This window comes from Dreissena polymorpha, chromosome 5 (assembly GCF_020536995.1).
Source record: "Dreissena polymorpha isolate Duluth1 chromosome 5, UMN_Dpol_1.0, whole genome shotgun sequence".
Classification (NCBI taxonomy): domain Eukaryota; kingdom Metazoa; phylum Mollusca; class Bivalvia; order Myida; family Dreissenidae; genus Dreissena; species Dreissena polymorpha.
Window position 1 is genome coordinate 99233565 of NC_068359.1, and position 24214 is coordinate 99257778.

Consider the following 24214-nt stretch of genomic DNA (forward strand, 5'->3'; position numbering starts at 1 on the left):
CAACCATCATGTGTTAGGTGTCCAAACAGAACAACCATCATTTGGAAGGTGCTGAAACAGAACAACCATCATGTGGTAGGTGCCCAAACAGAACAACCATCATGTGGTAGGTTCCCAAACAGAACAACCATCATGTGGTAGGTGCCCAAACAGAACAACCATCATGTGGTAGGTGCCCAAACAGAACAACCAGCATGTGGTAGGTGCTAAAACAGAACAACTGTCATGTGGTAGGTGCCCAAACAGAACAACCATCAATTGGTAGGTACCCGAACAGAACAACCATCATGCAGTAGGTGCCCAAACAGAACAACCATCATGTGGTAGGTACCCAAACAGAACAACCATCATGTGGTAGGTGCTCAAACAGAACAACCATCATGTGGTAGGTGCCCAAACAGAACAACCATCACATGGTAGGTACCCAAACAGAACAACCATCATGTGGTAGGTGCTCAAACAGAACAACCATCATGTGGTAGGTGCTCAAACAGAACAACCATCATGTGGTAGGTACCCAAACAGAACAACCATCATGTGGTAGGTGTCCAAACAGAACAACCATCATGTGGTAGGTGCTCAAACAGAACAACCATCATGTGGTAGGTGTCCAAACAGAACAACCATCATGTGGTAGGTGCTCAAACAGAACAACCATCATGTGGTAGGTGCCTAAACAGAACAACCGTCATGTGGTACATGTAGGTAACACTGTCTCTACATCACAATACCCAAACAAAACAACCATCATGTGGTCAGTGCTTAGTGGCAGTGATGTAAATCAGATATGAGCCTTGTTCTTGGGCAATAGGGCGTTATGCATGTGCGTTAAATGTTGTCCAAGATTAGCCTCTTCAGTCTGCACAGGCTATTCAGGGAATACAAAAGGCCTCACGCCTAAGAGCTAAAATAACATCCGGGCCGAATCCCAGCCATGTAACTTGTGCCATTTTCAGGGGGTTTGTGTGCAAATGCCCAATACTCAATAGCTGAACCCAACTTTGCTACATGTGTCATGTTTAGGTGGTGTGTGTAGAGGATGTGCCACCTCGGTCGGTGCAGTTCCAGTACCACCTGCTGGAGACCACCCCCTGCACGGGAGAGGGGCTGGAGTCAGACGTGGGGGGCATGGGGGAGGAGTTGCCCATACGCTGCTTTATGAGGGCCGGCAAGCTAGTGGCCCTGGACACCTTCACTTTCACCAACGGGCCCTACACCAGCATTTACAGTAGGGTCATTGTAGATCATTTATTGGCATTGTTATTCCTACGTGAAAGAAGTTGAGAGGTGTATATTGAAGTCACGCTGTTGGTCGATTTTTTAGTTGGTCAGTTGGCGTAGAATTTAATAAGTTTTTTAAATTAACTTCTTAAATATTTCTTAAGCAATTAAATTTTGCCTTTAAATATGTCATCACCTTGGAGGTAGATGTTCAACAAGTTTCCTTAATGCCCAATAGTCCAAATGTTCCTGAGCTATTTGTGCTTAGAATTAGTATGGCTGACAAACCAGTGCATTAGTCACGTATTATAGTAAGATACAATTGAAATATGATACAACTGATTGGTTGAAACATCTACGATAAGAAATTTAAGTAATTGTATTGATTTCTTTTTTATCTTTCAAATATATGTTACTTTAGCAACATATAAATGGTCTTAAATATTTATATGTTTTGAAAAAGTGAAGTGAAAGTTGTTTACAGAAGATAATGGCTACAATTCAATCATTCTGATTTACAGAAGATAATGGTTACACTTGAATTATGATCTGATTTACAGAAGATAATGGTTACACTTGAACCATGATCTGATTTACAGAAGTTAATGGTTACACTTGAATCATGATCTGATTTATAGAAGATACTAGTCTCACTTAAATCATGATCTTAATAATTATTACATTTGAATCATGATCTTATTTACAAATGATAATGGTTACTCATGAATCGTGATGTAATTAAGGGAAGATAATGATTACACTTGAATCATGATCTGATTTACAGAAGATTATTGTTTCATTTGAATCATGATTTGATTTACAGACGATAATGGTTACACTTATATTATGATCTGATTTACAGAAGATAATGGTTACACTTGAACCATGATCTGATTTACAGAAGTTAATGGTTACACTTGATTCATGATCTGATTTACAGAAGATAATTGTTACCCTTGAATCATGATCTGATTTACAGAAGATACTGATTACACTTGAATCATTTTCTCTTTTAGAGAAGATTATTGTTACAATTGAATTAGATCTGATTTACAGAAGATAATGGCTACACTTGAATCATGATCTTATTGACATAAGTTAGTTGTTACCATTTAGTCATGATCTGATTTACAGAAGAGCCTGAGGAAGACGAGATAGAGAGCTTCCACAGAAAGAGAAAGGTAACAGTATGCATGCACAGTGCTTCTGTTTGGAAATGTAAATAACAATAGAATGTTTTCCTTTAAAAAACAATATGTATAGGGTACTGCACAATATTGTATTTGCATGACTAAGACTGTGTGAACCAAAGCTTTGTTGAAAAACATTAAAACTATTGGTTATCTTAATTGTGTTACAATTTATACAAAAGTATGTACTTTTTATGCCCATGAAGGAGGGCATATAGTGATCGGACCGTCTGTCTGTCCGCTGTCCTTCCGTCACACTTTGAGTTTAGGTTTCGCGTTTAGGTTTCGAAAAATGCTCATAACTTCTATGTCCCTTCACATAGCAACTTGATATTTGGCATGCATGTGTACCTCATGGAGCTGCACATTTTGGGTGAAAGGTCAAGGTCATCCTTCAAGGTCAAAGGTAAAAAAACATGTATCAAAGCGGCGCAGTAGGGGAACATTTTGTTTCTTACAAACACATCTCTTGTTTATTAAATAAATTATGTAAATGACAGGAATGTATAAAATAAATAAATCCCAAAAACTATTGAAAACCATATCCAGATATAATTAAACATTATACTATTTATAAAAAGGTATGTAATAACTATTTTTATTGTATATCTGTATATTAAAAACCAGGTAAATATTTGGGTTGTTTAACATAATGGTATGTTATTTGCTTGAAATTTATATATCATTTGTTGCTTTGGTGACTTGTAACATGATTTTTGATGGTAAGATGGTATGCAATAAATGGAACATGTCATGGTTGTTGGGATCAAATAAATTGAATTGCACTGTGTGCTAAAAATACCATAATATGCAAAATAACTTGTGCAATATTACCCATCTGTACACCACACTCACGTAATATTCCATTTTTGTCCCCTACCGGTTTCACCGGAGGGGACTTATGGTTTTCGCTCTGTGCGTCTGTGAGTCTGTCTGTCTGTCACACTTTTCTGGATCCTGCTATAACTTTCAAAGTTCTTCATATTTTTTCATGGAACTTGAAACATGGATAGATGGGTGCAATATGGACATTATGCACGTCATTTCATTTTGTTCCTACGTCAAAAATTCTCGTTGCTATGGCAACAAATAGACTAGAAATACTGTTGAAAATGGTGATTTACTGGATCCTGCGATAACTTTAAAAGTTCTTCATATTTTTAATGAAACTTGAAATATGGATAGATGGCAATATGGACATTATGCACGTCATTTCATTTTGTTCTTACGTCAAAAATTTTGGTTGCTATGGAAACAAATTTAAAAAAAAATATGACAATGGTGGGATTTCTGACAATGGTGGAGCCGGTAGGGGACATATATTGCTTGGCAATAGTCTTGTTATTTAAATACGTTTTACATATTGTTTTCCTTGATACAGCACAGCAAATCAAATAACAAATAAGTGACACCTTCTGATCTTTACTTCAAGGTGACAACGTATTATTGCCCATTGCACTGTGGTTGTGTTGGTTGCAGCTGTTGCTAGGAGAGTATGTTGAGCCAGTGGGTAAGAAGTTGAAGACGTCTCCATACATCATACCAGAACTGGTCCACATTGTGGCAGCATGTGAGGAGAAACTGCCCTTTGTATTCCTGGGCAAGGAGGTCAGTGAGAAACCAATGTTGTCATGTTTATTTTTCGGCTTTTGTTAGCCTGTCATCTAAATTATTCATATTAAACTTTAGCATGTGCATCAATACAGTGTATTGGGAATGTCCAGAAACAAATCTCATTCAACCGTCTAGGAAATAAATCTCAATGAGCTAACTACTGGAATAATTTCTTTTAGAAGGAAGATTCCTCTTGTTGCTATATATTCTTTGGGGCCATATGAGCTGGATAGGTATAATGGACAGCTATCTTGTTTCAGTTGAAGGAGAAGGATGTCCTGTTCACCAACATCCAGGTTGACAAGGAGGCCATGGGCCTGGTGATGGACATCATCAAGTGAGTAGAGCTCACATGTGTGGCAGAACATAAAGCAGAGCTTGGGGGAGGACTTACTGATATCAAAGTCGGCTGGATTGATTTGATAAGCTGAAGACAATGGGGATATTTAAAAGTTGTTGTAGCATACATACTACTACTAGCACAGGTGATTTGACCAGAGTAGCAGGAATCAGTGGTCTTGATGTAAACCTAGTTCTAAAGGAAGAGTTCGCTAGGCTACTAAACCTTGCAAGCTACTAGCCAGACATAACACTACCTTAGCAGCAGCTTTATTATGATTTCATGACTAGGGTCTACAGTGGCTTCATTTTCAAATTGTACCTTCTAATTGTTTGACATTGGATACTTTACATGAATCTACTGATTCAAAGCTGGGTTGAACTACAAAATACTATGAGCATTTTATAGTGCATCCAAAAGCTATACACTGCGATGTGACAATTTTAAACGTTGTGATGAATTTTATGATTAGTTTATTTCAGTTGTATGTGTCTGAATACCAAATGTTGCACACAAATTCATCCACCATTGGAAAATAGGCTCCTCCTGCTTTCTGACTTGGGTTTATGCAATCTAACTCTTTTAAGGTGGCAGTAGCGTTTTAGAAATTGGTTTCCACTACCCACTCAGGAATCTTGGAATCTAGACACCTTACACTGTTCTTTTTCCTGGAAACTGACTAGATAGTATAAGCCAATTGGTTTTTAAGGTAGAATTACTAGATTTAAACTATTTCAAGGCTATTTTACAGGGCACTGATTGGCTGAGATTTATTAATAAAAATATTGGTAAAAAATGTGAACATCAATGTACTATTTTGACATTGACCTGTATGTTCAAACTGAGGTATAAGTGCTGCGCATCAACCGTTTCAAGGCAGTGACCCCAGCTTTATTCCACTATGTGTGTGTGTTGTTTCGTATTGTGCCGTACTGTTTTGGCAATTGGTCACTTGCCATAAATAAAGGACCACGAACAAGTGTATAATAGGACTGCAATACTGCTGGAGCAGCTGGAGTTTCACTTCTTTATATGAAAAAATCTTGGAGTTTGGTTGTAACAGTGTGTGTTAACCTTGTGTATGCCAGGTTTCCAGATATTGAAGGCTTGAGTAAGGAGGACTGTGAGTCTCTGAGAAGATGTCTGCTGTCCTGCAAGGTGCGAATAGTCACCAGGCCCGTCTGGCATGTAGAGGTAAGGACTGGTTAAACTATGAGGATAAGCCTGTAATTGATAGGGACAGATGAAGGATCACAATAGAAACAAAGTGCTGCTTAAAAGGGGAGGGAGGAAAGTTGGACAGTTCTTGTGACATTTTCAAATAATGTTCTTAATCCTAGGAATTTTTTAGGTATCTCTGGTAATTAACCCTTAACCCACTATGCGTAACTGAAGTTGTTTCCCAATATAAAGATTGATAGCGCTGATCATGACAATTGCCCTTTTTCATAGTGATCTTACAACTACTTCCTATTACCTTTGTTTACTTGTGGGAGAGATCAAATCTTAACATATCTCCATGAGGCCCTCCTTTATGGATATGTAAAATTGCATTGGTTAAATAGCAGTATAATTTTACAGAACATTAACGGCAGTTGAGTATAAAACACTCTGTAATTCTTTGAAGAATTGAGAAAAAAGGTGGAAGATCTGGATTTTTCTGACATGCAATCTGACTTGTTTTCCTATGGTTTTGATGAAGTAAAATTTGACATCAATAGAGATGCGTTAGTTGAACTGCCAGTGATTTGCTTTGAGAAAAAAATTGACAGATTTAATTCAATTAAATATGCAGATAGGCTGGACAGATAAGTGTCTGCCATTAGTTTCCACATTTACATGTAGTGCAAAGTTGAATCTTGAAATGGACAGTCCAGAGCCATAAGACTTCTTGAAATTTTTCATAAATGATGCAGTGATTAATTGCTTTATGCTATTTAACTTTGCCTTTGCAAAGTTAAATGGCCAATAAAAATAGCAATTGAGAACGAGAAAATTTGAAGACGTAACCTCTGCTGAAATAAAGGTTTTCCTGGCAATTGCAATAAAAAGGCCTTGTTGACGGGTCGTGTTTGGGATCTTTGCTGTTCCAAAAGATGTTAAATGATTTTTTTTAAATATTTGTAATAAAAAATGAATTTTATTTAATGTTAAATTACTTGAAATTTACAATTTACATGGCAGTAAAAAGAGGTTGAACATTTATACTGATTTTCTTACAACTTTTAGTCCCTTAGATAAATACATTTAATTAAAGACATTTCTAACTAGAGTCAAGTCTGAAAGGTTACTCGCAGGCTGTTCTGGTTTTATTTTGTTTGCAAAAGCCATTGTCACTTGGCTTCTTATGAGAGAAAGGGTCAATTAAGATCCTTTAAGACCTGCGTTTAGTTTCTGATTAATTCTGGGGTAATTGTGAGGTTTGGCTAGCCCTCAAAATGGGTTTAACATTTTGGAGTTTCATCGTTTTCTAAATAAATTGTTCAAACTGATGTTCAGAAAGAAAATTGATGTTAAGTGAAAGCAATTAATCAATTTTACAATCAATGTCACCCATTTGACTTCCATAGTGGGGATGTTTAAAGTAAGCAATATTTCAACTTTTATTGCGGAAAAAAAGATGATTATTTATTATTTTATGTCCCCCACCACTATAGTGGGGGACATATTGTTTTTGCCCTGTCTGTTGGTTGGTTGGTTTGTGTGTTTGTTTGCCCCAACTTTAACATGTGCCATAACTTTTGCAATATTGAAGATAGCAACTTCATATTTTGCATGCATGTGTATCTTATGGAGTTGCACATTTTGGGTGGTGAAAAATCAAGGTCAAGGTCATCCTTCAAGGTCAAAGGTCAAATATATGGGTCAAATTGCTCATTTAATGTACACTTTTGCAATATTGAAGATAGCAACTTCATATTTACCATGCATGTGTATCTCATGGAGCTGCAAATTTTGAGTGGTGAAAGGTCAAGGTCATCCTTCAAGGTCAAATGTCAAATATATGGGGACATAGTGTTTCACAACTACAGCGCTTGTTTTAAACCAAAACCTTTGTTATCACTGATTTAATTGTGCTTGTTAACTGAATCTATTTTCAATCAGAGTTGTGATGTCTTCCCCTATGAGTTGATTTCTCCTCCTGATTTTCTCCTTTTGATTGCCAAGACTGCTTTTCAAATAGCTGTTTACTTTAAGGGATATGTATAATAATGAACAGTTTTGGTGAACAAATGTAAAGCGCCTTTGAACGCACATCTCGAGTATGAAAAGGGCGCTATATAAATGTGGTATATGGTATAACCCCCCCCCAAAAAAAAAAAACACCCCAAGACAACGTTCTATGAATGTGGGTGACCAACCTGACTTCATGTTTTTCAGTCTTTACCTTATGTTTTCAGAGCACTAGTCTATGTGGGCAGCTTTCTTAGAAAATTTAATAATCTGAAGCTATATCGAGCTTGATATCTAGTAATAAAGCACATAGTATAAACTTAACTGCATTCTGTTTTTAGCTCCTCTGTTTTCGGAGAAAACCTGAGGTATTGTCATAGCCAGCTCGTCGTCCGCCGTCTGCGTCGTGCTAAAACCTTTACATTTTGTTAAGGTTTTGAACATTGGCTCTTAAATCAAAGTGCTTCAACCTACAACTTTGAAACTTCACATGTAGCTGCACCTTGATGAGTTCTACATGCCACACCCATTTTCGGGTCAAAGGTCAAGGTCACTGTGACCTCTAAAAAAAAACAAGAAAACAAAACCTTTACATTTTGTTAAGGTTTTGAACATTGGCTCTTAAATCAAAGTGCTTCAAGGTCAAGGTCACTGTGACCAAAAAAAAAAAAAAAAAAAAAAAAGCACCCGCAGCCGAGTATGGCACCCGTTATGCGGTGCTCTTGTTTGACCAGTATTCAAGTATCAATTTATTCTATAAATGTTATATTTCAAAATTTACTCCTGTTACACTGTAATTTTTATTTTTAAACTTTAATGATATTAATCATCATTATTAATTAAACTGTGTCATGATGATTGTCTTAAAAAGAAGCAAATAATATTTGATTGTCTACTAATCTCCACTAGCCTTAAATTGAAAGCACAAGCACACAAGGTTTGGGCGTGTGGGATAGTGCATTAACTATTTGAGCTGTGCTCTGTGAAAGGGGTTTTAATGCATGCGTGTAAAGTGTCATCCCAGATAAGCCTGTGCAGTCTGCACAGGCTAATCAGGGATGACACTTTCCACTTTTATGATATTTTTCATTTCAAGAAAGTCTCTTCTTTTAAAAAATCAAGTTTAAGCGTATTGTGTTGTCCCTGATTAGCCTGTGTGGACTGCACAGGCTAATCAGGGACGACACTTTACGCACATGCTTTAAGCCCCTTTTTACAGAGCACGGCCCATTTATATATGCATGTTTCAGTTCCTTTTCATAGACAGTGGGCTGGATATGGAGGGTGAGGAGCCCGCGGGCCCCACACAGCGGGTGATCTTCTCCCACCCCGTCAACACGGACCACCAGCCCATGGTGACCGCCCTGCTCAATGAGTGGGTCGCCATGGGGCACCTGTACACCGTCACCAGGCACTTCAGGGACATGTACAATGGTAGGTGCTAGATGCACACTATCAACTATGTAAATGTTAATATTTGTAATGTTTAACTGTGCGTATCAAACTCGTCATTTAAAAAAGTGTGAGAAATTTTGTTATAGGTATAAATAATAGGGATGGCAACGAATACCGATTTTGGTATTCGAATATTCGGTCATCCTTCCGAACGAATATTCGGATATTCGGTCAACATCTGTTGGAAAAAGTCAACTTTGTTTACCGTACCATTACTGCATGAATTCTACTTTCGTTTTTACCGGAAGTGCACCGGAAGTGACTAAATATTGACACAGCGTTGCCGTCGCTAATTCTAAGCTGATTTTGTTGATTACTTTTTAGTGATAAAATTGAATGACAAAAACTGTTTTTAAACTATTAATATTGTACATCAACAATAGAACGAGAAACATTATATTACATGACGACAAAATAATTACATGACAAAACAGAACTTAAACGAATTATGTACATAGCCACAACACGCTTTGAACCTGTTTAACAGACTAAACAGTCAGTCTTTTAAAGTTGCCACGTTTAAAAGTCACTTGGATCGGCGACTTCTTATCGGATGATGTCGTGAAATACTTCCAAGCAGCGGATGGCGTAGGTGGCATTTTGCTTGGACAGAGATTTACTTTATGCGTGTAGCAATTATAATATTTTTAATTAAATGAGGGCGAACTACCAAAAACATTTCTTTAAGTATAATACCTGATTGAATATTGAGTAATTAATTAAAGTGTGGACCATACGATACGCAAATACTCATTAGAGGTTGAGTAAATTATTTTCTTAAAGCTTTTTTGATTGGACAACGTGATTATAACCATACGATCATTTTTGTTTTTCACACCGAGTCGGCACTTCCTTTACTCATTTAATCTTTGATCATTTTAAATGTAATTCGAGTTATTATATCAAGACGGGTCGGTGTTTTGATTGCCGACGCGATTTGCACCTATCATAATTTTGACACAAAGTGTCTGTCTTTGTTAGGCAATTAGCGGGATTTATGACCGGTATAATGTCATCACCATAGCGACGCATTATCGCGCGTAGCAGGAATAAACATTATGACACGAGGAACATTTTTTTTTAAATGTTTGAAGCAAATTTCACGAATACAAAGTCTTTGAAATTACTCGATTTTTTTATTTTTTCTTCCGAATATTCGATTCGGAAAACTGTATCCGAATATTCGGTCCGGGACCGAATATTCGGATATTCGGATATTCGGTGACATCCCTAATAAATAAATATATGGTTGGTAATATTACATTATAGCCTAACTAGAACACCAGCCATATTATGTAGATTCTGATAAAAAAATTGCTTGTTTCACTTGATAATTACAACTGAACTTGCTGTATTACATGTTGGTCTGGTCAAGGACACTGTGTTTGCATAATACTTTTAATGTGGATTATTATATGTAGTCTGAATATCTAGGCTTCAGCAGTTCAAATCACTTGCTGGCCACATAACTTGTGTGTTGATTGTTGTTGTTGATGTCACCCTTACTCTTATTTATTAGACCAGTGATCAGAAATGGGCGTTAATGTTTAACTTGGTGTAACTTGTAAACCGTCAAGTTTGGCTATGCCTTCAGAAGAAAAGTATTAATAGAATAATGGACAATGTTTTATGACTTAAATGCTATTAAAGATGCTGAAATCTCAAAACAAATATATATTTTAATCCATAAAAAATTATGCAATTATATTTCTTGTTTTGTAGCATCATGTTTTCTTTGAAAGAATATTTATATTTGTAAGAAAGAGAAATAGCTTGGAGACATTTCAGTCATAGGGTAGCAATACTTTTCTAGGGCCTAATATCAATAGACTAGCAGGCCTTTAGACATGAGTTTTTTTAGGACACATATGCATAGACCTACACTTGAGGATGGCTTCAATTTTTTTATGCCCCCTTCTTCGAAGAAGAGGGGGTATATTTTTTTGGCCTGTCTGTCTGTCTGTCTGTCATTCCGTCATTCTGTCCCAAAACTTGAACCTTACAGTAAAGTTTTGCAATAACTTTTGAAATTTTGAACATAGCAACTTGATATTTTGACTGCATGTGTATCTCATGGAGCTGCACATTTTGAGTGGTGAAAGGTCAAGGTCAAGGTCATCCTTCAAGGTCAAAGGTAAAAAAAAAAGTGGCGCATTAGGGGGCATTGTGTTTTTGACAAACACATCTGTTGTTAAATTTAAAGTGTACTTTATTAATTTCTACATTACTTCAGAGCTACAACAAACACACAGAGATAATTGTTGAATATTTATGTAGAGGGGTGTTCCTGAAATTAAAATTCAAACGCAGGGGTACCCTTTATTGGATCCTCGGGCATGTGTATCCCTGATTTGGATATTCAGGCTTAGAGGTGCAACTGTGCTTAAATGCCCAGAGGAAAAGCCAGACTTGTAAATTGTTTTTACATTACCACACCCATGCCATAACCAGTCTGCACATGCTTGTAGATCCCCAGACGGGTTTGCACAGACTGGTTCAGGTGAAGGCCTTCAACTACAGAAAACTCAGTCTGCTCTACGGAAATGGCTTCACAAGTCAGGTACAAGGATCTTTCTGTTGATGTTGTGTGCACAGTTAAATGCAATAGTGTGCAAATATGTTGTGAAACAATAAAATGAATGTTTGATTTTCTGCAAATATGTATAAATTTAATCTTAAATATTTATCATTTTTCGGAAAGAAACTTTCTAAAAATTTGAGTATCCATAAAATATGTATCATGCAATTCTAGAAATAGCAGCACTGTCATTACGTAGCTTCCTGTATATGAAAATTGTAGCTTGATATGTCTAGTATCTGCACAGATGCAAGAGATTCACTATAAGAATAAATTAGTTCCCCCTAAACTGATTTTTGTGTAAACCGTTTAAAGCCTATGGGCAGAAAAAATCAAATTGGTGTTTTCAATCCATTGAAATGAACAAACAAGTTTAAATGTGGCTGAGTACATTTGAACAGTTAATTTCAAAATCCCAGTGCCTTCTTTTTGTCACTATTTAACACTTAGCTGATTGATATTCCATCTTTAAAATTTTATAATTTGCATTTTTTGTCTTTACAATGGTGTGGTGTGAAAACAAACAACTTTACTGACACAATTTCTCAGAACACAACACTTGTATAATATTCTGCATTTATTATCAATGCTCTGGGCTAAAGGGGCCTTTTCACCTTTTGGTAAATTGACAAAATAAAAAAAATATGTTAGATTCGCAAATTTTCATTGTAGTTATGATATTTGTGAGGAAACAGTAATACTGAACATTTACCATGCTAAAAAATATCCATTATGTGCATCTTTTGACGATTTAAAAACCATAATATTATAAAGCGTTGCAACGCGAAATGTTGAATAATTTGGAGAGTTCTGTTGTTGTCGTTATATTTTGTGATACTACAAGGATTGCTTATATAAAGTATAAAATACATCACTTATTGTATGAGCACGGATGTCTGAGTGGTCTAAGCGGTAGACTTTTACTCCAGGGCTACAGGGGTCAGTGGTTTGAGACCCACTGAGGGTTATTTTTTTTCTTTCTTTAATTTTATTCTTGATTTTGTACTGGAGCTTTTTAGATCCAATGTTGACATTTATCAACATAAACCATTTAATGACAAACTTCAATACTTGCCAAAATCTGTGAAAAGGCCCCTTTAAGGTGGACTTTGATTTCTATTGTCAAATTCTTAATTTCAGTACTTATTATTGACCATTTTGTATGTCCAACTTTTGCTGTGTAAAAGTATTTTTTATTGTGCTTTCTGATTTGGTCTGTACCATTTAAGATACAAGTTTTGTATATAGTGGAAATGTTCTTGTTTGAATTTTTTTCTTTAGGTTGGATTTCTATTGCCAAAGTCAGTGGTTATTGTCCCCTACCGGTTTCACCAGAGGAGACTTATGGTTTGCACTCTGTCCCTCCGTCAGTCTGTCAGTCCGTCAGTCAGTCACATTTTTCTGAATCCTGCGATAACTTTAAAAGTTCTTAATATTTTTTCATGAAACTTGAAACAAGGATAGATGGCAATATGGACATTATGCACGTCATTTTATTTTGTTCTTACGTCAAAAAATATGGTTGCTTTGGCAACCAAAAAATTTTAAAAAATTCTAACAATGATGGAATGTCTGACAATGGTGGAGCAGGTAGGGGACAATATTGTTTGACAATAGCCTTGTTTTTAGCTCACCTGAGCGATAGCTCGAGGTGAGCTATTGTGATCACTCAGCGTCCGGCGTCCGTCCGTCCGTCCGTATACAAATTTGTAAACATCTTCTTCTACTAAACCATTGAGCCAATTTCAACTAAATTTCATGTGGAGCATCCCTAGGTCATGGGACAAAAGAATTGTTAAAAAAAATTTGATCACATAACCAAGATGGCCGCCATGACCATATATGGTAAAAACCTTAAAAAATCTTCTTGTCAGTAACCGCTCATCAGATTTTCAAAAAATTTCACAGGGATGACCTTTGAGGGCTCCCCTGAAAAAGTTGTTCAAAGAAATTTGATTCGTCAAAAAACATGGCCGCAGGAGCTCGTTGAACTTTGCATGTTTATTCGTTTTTGCCTATTTTGTGAAAACTTTAAAAAATCTTCCACATTTTTTGTCCGATCCTTTCCAAATTTGCACAGTGTCTTTATATCAATGAGGACACAAACCCTACAAAAAATGAGCATTATTGGTCCATGAAGTACAGAATTACCTCCCCTTGAATTGAGAAAATGGTGTTTATGCAATAAAGTCCAAATTTTTCATCCAATTCTTTCCAAACTTGTAAGGATTTAGCATGGTTCAAACAAGGGAAACAACTACGGTTTATGCATGTTCTTTTTATTACAGATTTGCCTCCCTTTAATTCATTCAAAATCTCATTTTACAGCAGAGATTCCAAATCTGACCTGTAAATGAGCCCCATATTTACTGCTGGTGCTATGTTACCTTTTCCCATTTGATCATTCTTAAGTATTGGTCTTGTAATGCTGCTACTGCTACTGCTACTGCTACTACTACTACTACTACTACTACTACTACTACTACTACTACTACTACTACTACTACTACTACTACTACTACTTCTACTACTACTACCACTACTACTACTACTACTACTACTACTACTACTACTACTACTACTAGTACTACTACCACCACCACCACCACCACCACCACCACCACCACGTCTACTATTACTACTTCTACTACTACTGCCACTACTACTACTACTTTTACCACTACTACTACTACTACTACTGCTACTTCTACCACTACTACTACTACTACTACTACTACTACTACTACTACTTCTACTACTACTTCTACTACTACTACTACTACTACTACTACTACTTCTACTACTACTACTACTACTACTACTACTACTACTACTACTACTACTACTACTACAACTACTATTACTACTACTACTACTACTACTACTACTACTACTACTACTACTACTACTACTACTACTACTACTACTACTACTACCACTTCTACTACTACTACTACTACTACACCACCACCACCACCACCACCACCATTCACAGTGACAAAAAACGTATTCACACAATGGCTGCTACTACAACTTATAGCCCATATAGGGGGGGCATGCATGTTTTACAAACAGCCCTTGTTTCTATGGGATTTTAACCACAACTGTTCATGTTTATCTCCGACACATATTTTTAGGTCACCTGTCATGAAGTGACACAGTGAGCTTATGTGATCGTGTGATGTCCGGCGTCCGTTGTGCGTGCCTGCGTGTGTCCGTGCGTCCGTCCGTCAACAATTTGTTTGTGTAGACAGTAGAGGTCACAGTTTGCATCCAATCTTGATGAAATTTGGTCAAAATGTTTATCTTGATGAAATCCGGTTTGGGATTGTATTTGGGTCATCTGGGGTCAAAAACAAGGTCACTAGGTCAAATAATAGAACAACCTTCTGTAGACAATAGAGGTCACAGTTTTCATCCAATCTTTATGAAATTTGGTCAGAATGTTTATCTTGATGAAATCTGGGTTGGGATTTTATTTGGGTCATCTGGGGTCAAAAACTAGGTCACTAGGTCAAATAATAGAAAAACCTTGTGTAGACATTAGAGATCACAGTTTTCATCCAACCTTTATGAAAATTGGTCAGAATTCTTGATGAAATCTGGGTGGGATTGTATTTGGGTCATCTGGGGTAAAAATCTAGGTCAAATAAATAGAAAAACCTTGTGTTGACAATAGAGGTCACAGTTTTCATCCAATATTTATGAACTGTGGTCAGAATGTTTATCTTGATGAAATCTGGATTGGGATTGTATTTGGGTCATCTAGAGTCAGGAACTAGGTCACTAGGTCAAATCATAGAAAAACATTGTGTAGACAATAGAGGTCATAGTTTTCATCTGATCTTAATGAGTCAGGTGAGCAATTCAGGGCCATCATGGCCCTCTTGTTTTACATATTTTTGTTCAGTCAATATAAATGGTGAAATATTCAACCATTTACTTACTCGTTCACTATTTAATATGACTTTGTCCATAGGTTCACATTAACTGGAAGACAGATGAGAAGCAGTTTGTATTGTCATTTGGTCGGCAAGGTTTCTCCAGTCCCATGAACCCTCATGTTTCCATGACAACCCAGCTACAGCATGATCTTAACAACACCAGGTCACTGACCTATCTGGTGCAGGTTGGTATTGATCAAAGTTACAAGTGCTACTAAATAGTACCCCTTTTTCCTCAAGTGACTTAAATGCTGGGCTTGTTTCCATGACAAACCAACAACAGCATGATCTTATACTACAAGGTCACTAACTGAGAACTGCATTTTGAATTTCTATTTACACAAGAATGATGTATTTCCGCTTCAACCTAAACTTACAGACAAAATATGCAAATAAATGCAATGACGCATTTTTACTCTGAAGTAAGACTAAAAAAGACAATTTAAAACCAGGAGAAGCAATGCAATTTAAATTTCTTTTCTATTGGTGTGTTTGTATTAGTGCCAATTTAGTTCCCTCAAAAAAAAACATTAATAAAAGTATAGGTTACAATGTAAACACCTGACATATAATTTGCTTTCGTCTGAGGAATTAGTATTGGCTATGCCACAATCATTCTCATCTGCCCTTGCAGGTGCTTCATGACACGTGGGAGCCAATGAACTCCTTACACAAGCTGTCTTCAGCAGTCATTCTAGGGGTCGGAACAGTAAGTGTTCTACACAAGGTTGCAGAGCTTTGCCAGAGCATTTTTAAGATTTCTGTGTAATGTGATAACTACAGCAGATCAAGTACAGCTAGTTTAGGAAAATGCAGAAAACATTTGGTATTTTTTGGTTTGGAAATTATTATTTTTCCCAAATTGGACATTTAAAATTCCCGATTGAAGGTTTCAATTTTTTTATATAAGTCTTAACATTTAGTTCATCTCTCATCCAGTACTTCACGTTGAACCTTAGTCCATGTAATATTAAAATCACTTTTATTCTTAATTTCAAAGCATTTTTTTAGCCAACAAACAACAAATGTTATTTTTCAATTTAAGTCAAATCAACGCGATTTTCTCGATCCAGAGTTACCAAGACCCATTTTCAAAATGGTGGAAAAACCACACTGCCTCCCCCCCCCAAAAAAAAATGTGCAGAAGTGTCACATCTCATGGCTTAAATTCAGATGTAAATCAATTTGAATGGTTACCATGTCCCATTATGTTGTGGAATGTTGGTTACCATGTCCCATTATGTTGTGGAATGTTGGTTACCATGTCCCATTATGTTGTGGAATGATGGTTACCATGTCCCATTATGTTGTGGAATGTTGGTTACCATGTCCCATTATGTTGTGGAATGTTGGTTACCATGTCCCATTATGTTGTGGAATGATGGTTACCATGTCCCATTATGTTGTGGAATGATGGTTACCATGTCCCATTATGTTGTGGAATGATGGTTACCATGTCCCATTATGTTGTGGAATGTTGGTAACCATGTCCCATTATGTTGTGGAATGATGATTACCATGTCCCATTATGTTGTGGAATGATGGTTACCATGTCCCATTATGTTGTGGAATGATGGTTACCATGTCCCATTATGTTGTGGAATGTTCCTGAATACATGAGCACTCCTATGTTACAGTCGCCCAAGCAGTCGATGCAGAGTTTCACAGTGATACCACAGTCCTCCACACATGTGAGAATCTCCTATCGCAGCAAGTATCCTTTATGACTGGTGCAGTCATGTTTTGAGGGCCCGATTATTAAAGGAGTTAACAATTGGTTTATGATAACCATGGTTATTTTTCAAATGCACATAGATTTGTTTCTAATCTCTTATTGATTCAGGAGCAATATGATATAATTTATTTTATCTTTAAAGTCATTTTTATAACCTGAAGCAATTCATGTATTTGTGCCAAATAAGCCATTTTCTAGAACTGTGACTATTTTGCTTCAAGAACTTAAAATCAGTTTTCTGTTCAGATTGTTTATAGCTTAAAAATTGGGCACACGTTTTCTGTAAGCATTCTGTAAGCATTCTGTAAGCATCAGACAATGATCATGAGCTTTTCTGAGCCCTTGCCTCAGCTACTGCCTGGACGTACACCTGCGCAGTGGTAATGTGGTGGCTGTGAGGGACGGGGCCTACAGCCTGTTTGACACCAGCAAGGTCACAGAGGGATTCACACCCATACCCATGCTCAAGGTCAGGGCTAGTCATTTACATATTGTATACTTGATATGGTAGATGATGGATTTTAATTTACAGGTGATCAGAGAAAATGATATTTTCATTATTGGCACAGTCACAATTGCATAAATAATTATATGTTCACAAGTTGATAAAAAGTATATAATTTACTGAAATCAACAACTTTTCTTGATTTATAAGGCTTTTCTACCATGTGTGTACATTTTACAAAGGCTCGACTGCAATTCATGAGGAATAATAACATCAAGATTTAAAAATAAAAACATGATTTTGTAAATTCTGAGTCTGGCATAGATGTTGATCCAATGTGTCGTGTTCTGAGAAAACTGGGCTTAATGCTTGTGCGTAAAGTGCCGTCCCAGATAAGCCTGTGCAGTCCGCACGGGTTAATCAGGGATGACACTTTCCGTCTAAACTTGATTTTCGGTAAGGAAGGACTTCCTTGAAACTAAAAATACCATTAAAGTGGAAAGTGTCATCCCTGATTAGCCTGTGCGGACTGCACAGGCTAATCTGGGACGACACTTTACGCACATGAATTAAGCCCACTTTTCTCAGAACAAGACACCAATTCATTCATTGTATTCATTTTGCATAAAATAAATGTACTGTTCCTGTAAGCCATAAGGTTTCATCAGCATATTTTATAACAAAGGTGCAATATATAAACAAATTGTGTTCTTGTAATTTGAAACTAAGTGCTCATTTCATGAATTGAATTTGTTGACAGTAAAGTTTTAAAAGCTCTGCAGAATACAAGAAATAAATCATATTTAAACAATATTTTCAGTTGACCTGGGAGCATTTTATTTTTTCAGGAACTACGTGTATATTTATTTAGAATTTTAGTGTTTTAATTGAAGTAAGTTACATGTTTTTCATAAAGTTCCAGTGCATTTTGCATTTTCCTTTGAAAAGTAGATGGTATGCCATTTACCTGGTAAATCTCACTTGTTTAAAATTATCAACATTAAGAATTTGAATATTTATTTTTAAAAAGGTACAAATATATTGATGAAATCTATTGTGCACTAGCCAATGTTATTAGGGTTCTGTCAGTCCCATCTCAATGCCAGATGATTTATCCCTTACAATGTCAGTTCCACCTCAATGTCAGCTGAACAATCCCTTGCAGGCATTCCTGGGCATGTTTGTGGATGACTCTGTTACCGGGGGTAACGTGAGGCGGCGCTCAGCCACTGAGGATGACAATCCCCCATCTCCTATCGGCATGGACAACATTGACGTGTTCAGTGTGACCCAGTCGCACCAGTCCTCGGGGTCACCGGGGGCCAGGCAGAGAGCTGATGTATGTATACATGGATATATTCATGGTTTGCATTGGTAACAAGTTGTTTTAAAATCCTTTAATATATTGTAAAGTGACAGAAATGTTTGAAGGACATTCCGACACTCATACAGATGCACAGTGCCACTGCTGTATTCCACTTTCTTTGAAGGGGGTCATACAATGGTCTGCTATTCATCTTTACTGTTTTGTGTATTTGTATATATATATATATATATATATATATATATATATATATATATATATATATATATATATATATATATATATATATATATATATATATATATATATATATATATATATATATATAATGTATAATTAAATACTACAGTTGCCAGCATTTGTATAATTAATTGTGAAATGTATCATTGCAGGTTGCTCCCTCCCCCTCCACCTATATAGGCACGCCCTCCCCAGGGACCCTGCTGGCTACTGGTTCCCCTGGCAATCCACAGCTGCATGTCCCCTCCCCTGGCTCCTTTGTGCCGGCTCCATCACCCAGCTCCCTGGGCATACACATGCAGTCTCCTGCCAGCGCCTTCATCAGTCCGCAAGGTGGGTACAAACTGCTGGAAGTCTGATATCACTCTGTACCTACTGCTGGTAGGCTGATATCACTCTGTACCTACTGCCGGAAGTCTGATATCACTCTGTACATACTGCTGGAAGTCTGATATCACTAGTATCTACTGCTGGTAGTCTGATATCACTCTGTACCAACTGCTGGAAGTCTGATATCACTCTGTACCTACTGCTGGTAGTCTGATATCACTCTGTACCTACTGCTGGTAGGCTGATATCACTCTGTACATACTGCTGGTAGGCTGATATAACTCTGTACCTACTGCTGGTAGTCTGATATCACTAGTACCTACTGCTGGTAGTCTGATATCACTCTGTACATACTGCTGGAAGTCTGATATCACTCTGTACCTACTGCTGGTAGGCTGATATCACTCTGTACATACTGCTGGAAGTCTGATATCACTCAGTACCTACTGCTGGTAGTCTGATTTCACTCTGTACCTACTGCTGGTAGTCTGATATCACTCAGTACATACTGCTGGTAGTCTGATATCACTCTGTACCTACTGCTGGTAGTCTGATATCACCCTGTACCTACTGCTGGAAGTCTGATATCACTCTGAAACTACTGCTTGAAGTCTGATATCACTCAGTACCTACTGCTGGAAGTCTGATATCACTCTGTACCTACTGCTGGAAGTCTGATATCACTCAGTACCTACTGCTGGTAGGCTGATATCACTCAGTACCTACTGCTGGAAGCCTGATAACACTCTGTACCTACTGCTGGTAGTCAGATATCACTCTGTACATACTGCTGGTAGCCTGATAACACTAGTACCTACTGCTGGTAGCCTGATATCACTCTGTACCTACTGCTGGTAGTCTGGTATCACGAGTACCTACTGCTGGTAGTCTGATATCACTCTGTACATACTGCTGGTAGGCTGATATCACTCTGTACCTACTGCTGGTATTCTTTTATCACTCTGTACCTACTGCTGGTAGTATGATATCACTCTGTACCTACTGCTGGAAATCTGATATCACTCTGTACCTACTGCTGGTGGTCTGATATCACTCTGTACCTACTGCTGGTAGTCTGATATCACTCTGTACCTACTGCTGGAAGTCTGATATCACTCTGTACCTACTGCTGGTGGTCTGATATCACTCTGTACATACTGCTGGTAGCCTGATAACACTAGTACCTACTGCTGGTAGCCTGATAACACTCTGTACCTACTGCTGGTAGTCTGATATCACTCTGTACCTACTGCTGGTAGTCTGATATCACTCTGTACCTACTGCTGGAAGTCTGATATCACTCTGTACATACTGCTTGTAGTCTGATATCACTCTGTACTTACTGCTGGTAGTCTGATATCACTCTGTACATACTGCTGGTAGGCTGATATCACTCTGTACCTACTGCTGGTATTATTTTATCACTCTGTACCTACTGCTGGTAGGCTGATATCACTAGTACCTACTGCTGGAAGTCTGATATCACTCTGTACCTACTGCTGGTAGTCTGATATCACGAGTACCTACTGCTGGTAGTCTGATATCACTATGTACATACTGCTGGTAGGCTGATATCACTCTGTACCTACTGCTGGTATTCTTTTATCACTCTGTACCTACTGCTGGTAGTATGATATCACTCTGTACCTACTGCTGGAAGTCTGATATCACTCTGTACCTACTGCTGGTAGTCTGATATCACTCTCTACCTACTGCTGGTAGTCTGATATCACTCTGTACCTACTGCTGGAAGCCTGATAACACTCTGTACCTACTGCTGGTAGTCAGATATCACTCTGTACATACTGCTGGTAGCCTGATATCACTCTGTTCATACTGCTGGTAGCCTGATAACACTCTGTACCTATTGCTGGTAGTCTGATATCACTCTGTGCCTACTGCTGGTAGCCTGATAACACTCTGTACCTACTGCTGGTAGTCAGATATCACTCTGTACATACTGCTGGTAGGCTGATATCACTCTGTACCTACTGCTGGTAGTCTGATATCACTAGTACCTACTGCTGGTAGTCTGATATCACTCTGTACCTACTGCTGGTAGCCTGATAACACTCTGTACCTACTGCTGGTAGTCTGATATCACTCTGTACATACTGCTGGTAGGCTGATATCACTCTGTACCAACTGCTGGTAGTCTGATATCACTAGAACCAATGCTAGTAGTCTGATATCACTCTGTACCTACCCCTGGTTGGCTGATATCACTCTGTACCTACTGCTTGTAGGCTGATATCACTCTGTTCCTACTGCTGGTAGGCTGATATCACTCTTTACCTACCGCTGGTAGTCTGATATCACTCTGTACCTCCCGCTGGTTGGCTGATATCACTCTGTACCTACTGCTGGTAGGCTGATATCACTTTGTACATACTGCTTTTAGCCTGATAACACTCTGTATCTACTGCTTGTAGTATGATATCACTCTGTACCTACTGCTGGTAGTCTGATATCACTCTGTACCTATTGCTGGTAGTCTGATATCACTCTGTACCTACTGCTGATAGTCTGATATCACTCTGTACATACTGCTGGTAGCCTGATAACACTAGTACCTACTGCTGGTAGCCTGATAACACTCTGTACCTACTGCTGGTAGTCTGATATCACTCTGTACCTACTGCTGGTAGCCTGATAACACTCTGTACCTACTGCTGGTAGTCAGATATCACTCTGTACATACTGCTGGTAGGCTGATATCACTCTGTACCTACTGCTGGTAGTCTGATATCACTAGTACCTACTGCTGGTAGTCTGATATCACTCTGTACCTACTGCTGGTAGCCTGATAACACTCTGTACCTACTGCTGGTAGTCTGATATCACTCTGTACATACTGCTGGTAGGCTGATATCACTCTGTACCAACTGCTGGTAGTCTGATATCACTAGAACCAATGATGGTAGTCTGATATCACTCTGTACCTACCCCTGGTTGGCTGATATCACTCTGTACCTACTGCTTGTAGGCTGATATCACTCTGTTCCTACTGCTGGTAGGCTGATATCACTCTGTACCTACCGCTGGTAGTCTGATATCACTCTGTACCTCCCGCTGGTTGGCTGATATCACTCTGTACCTACTGCTGGTAGGCTGATATCACTCTGTACATACTGCTGGTAGCCTGATAACACTCTGTATCTACTGCTTGTAGTATGATATCACTCTGTACCTACTGCTGGTAGTCTGATATCACTCTGTACCTACTGCTGGTAGTCTGATATCACTCTGTACCTACTGCTGATAGTCTGATATCACTCTGTACATACTGCTGGTAGGCTGATATCACTCTGTACATACTGCTGGTAGTCAGATATCACTCTGTACATATTGCTGGTAGGCTGATATCACTCTGTACCTACTGCTGGTAGTCTGATATCACTCTGTACCTACTGCTGATAGTCTGATATCACTCTGTACATACTGCTGGTAGGCTGATATCACTCTTTACATACTGCTGGTAGTCAGATATCACTCTGTACATACTGCTGGTAGCCTGATAACACTAGTACCTACAGCTGGTAGCCTGATAACACTCTGTACCTACTGCTGGTAGTCTGATATCACTCTGTACCTACTGCTGGTAGCCTGATAACACTCTCTACCTACTGCTGGTAGTTAGATATCACTCTGTACATACTGCTGGTAGGCTGATATCACTCTGTACCTACTGCTGGTAGTCTGATATCACTCTGTACATACTGCTGGTAGGCTGATATCACTCTGTACCAACTGCTGGTAGCCTGATAACACTCTGTACATACTGCTGGTATGCTGATATCACTCTGTACCTACTGTTGGTAGCCTGATAACACTCTGTACCTTCTGCTGGTAGTCAGATATCACTCTGTACATACTGCTGGTAGGCTGATATCACTCTGTACATATTGCTGGTAGGCTGATATCACTCTGTACCTACTGCTGGTAGTATGATATCACTCTGTACCTACTGCTGATAGTCTGATATCACTCTGTACATACTGTTGGTAGTCTGATATCACTCTGTACATACTGCTGGTAGGCTGATATCACTCTGTACATACTGCTGGTAGTATGATATCACTCTGTACCTACTGCTGATAGTCTGATATCACTATGTACATACTGCTGGTAGTCTGATTTCACTCTGTACATACTGCTGGTAGGCTGATATCACTCTGTACCTACTGCTGGTAGTCTAATATCACTCTCTACCTACTGCTGATAGTCTGATATCACTCTGTACATACTGCTGGTAGGCTGATATCACTCTGTACATACTGCTGGAAGGCTGATATCACTCTGTACCTACTGCTGGTAGTCTGATATCACTAGTACCTACTGCTGGTAGTCTGATATCATGCTGTACCTACTGCTGGTAGTCTGATATCACTCTGTACCTACTGCTGGTAGTCTGATTTCACTCTGTACCTACTGCTGGAAGTCTGATATCACGCTGTTCCTACTGCTGGAAGTCTGATATCACTCTGTACCTACTGCTGGTAGTCTGATATCACTCTGTACCTACTGCTGGAAGTCTGATATCACTCTGTACATACTGCTTGTAGTCTGATATCACTCTGTACTTACTGCTGGTAGTCTGATATCACTCTGTACATACTGCTGG

General features: G+C 38.2%; 1 protein-coding gene across 2 annotated transcripts in view; it reads left to right on the forward strand.

Moving 5' to 3' along the window:
• The window catches only part of LOC127881015 (mediator of RNA polymerase II transcription subunit 14-like), a 69264-nt gene that overhangs the window by 33678 nt on the left and 11372 nt on the right, over positions 1 to 24214 (forward strand). For both annotated transcript variants that reach the window (XM_052428591.1, XM_052428592.1), the window contains 13 exons: positions 1024 to 1228; positions 2356 to 2402; positions 3891 to 4019; positions 4286 to 4362; positions 5454 to 5559; positions 8790 to 8973; positions 11463 to 11554; positions 15552 to 15701; positions 16151 to 16225; positions 17154 to 17230; positions 17603 to 17720; positions 18862 to 19035; positions 19413 to 19593. In XM_052428591.1, coding sequence (XP_052284551.1) covers positions 1024 to 1228; positions 2356 to 2402; positions 3891 to 4019; positions 4286 to 4362; positions 5454 to 5559; positions 8790 to 8973; positions 11463 to 11554; positions 15552 to 15701; positions 16151 to 16225; positions 17154 to 17230; positions 17603 to 17720; positions 18862 to 19035; positions 19413 to 19593 — 1615 coding nt within the window. The remainder of the gene's footprint in view (positions 1 to 1023; positions 1229 to 2355; positions 2403 to 3890; positions 4020 to 4285; positions 4363 to 5453; positions 5560 to 8789; positions 8974 to 11462; positions 11555 to 15551; positions 15702 to 16150; positions 16226 to 17153; positions 17231 to 17602; positions 17721 to 18861; positions 19036 to 19412; positions 19594 to 24214) is intronic.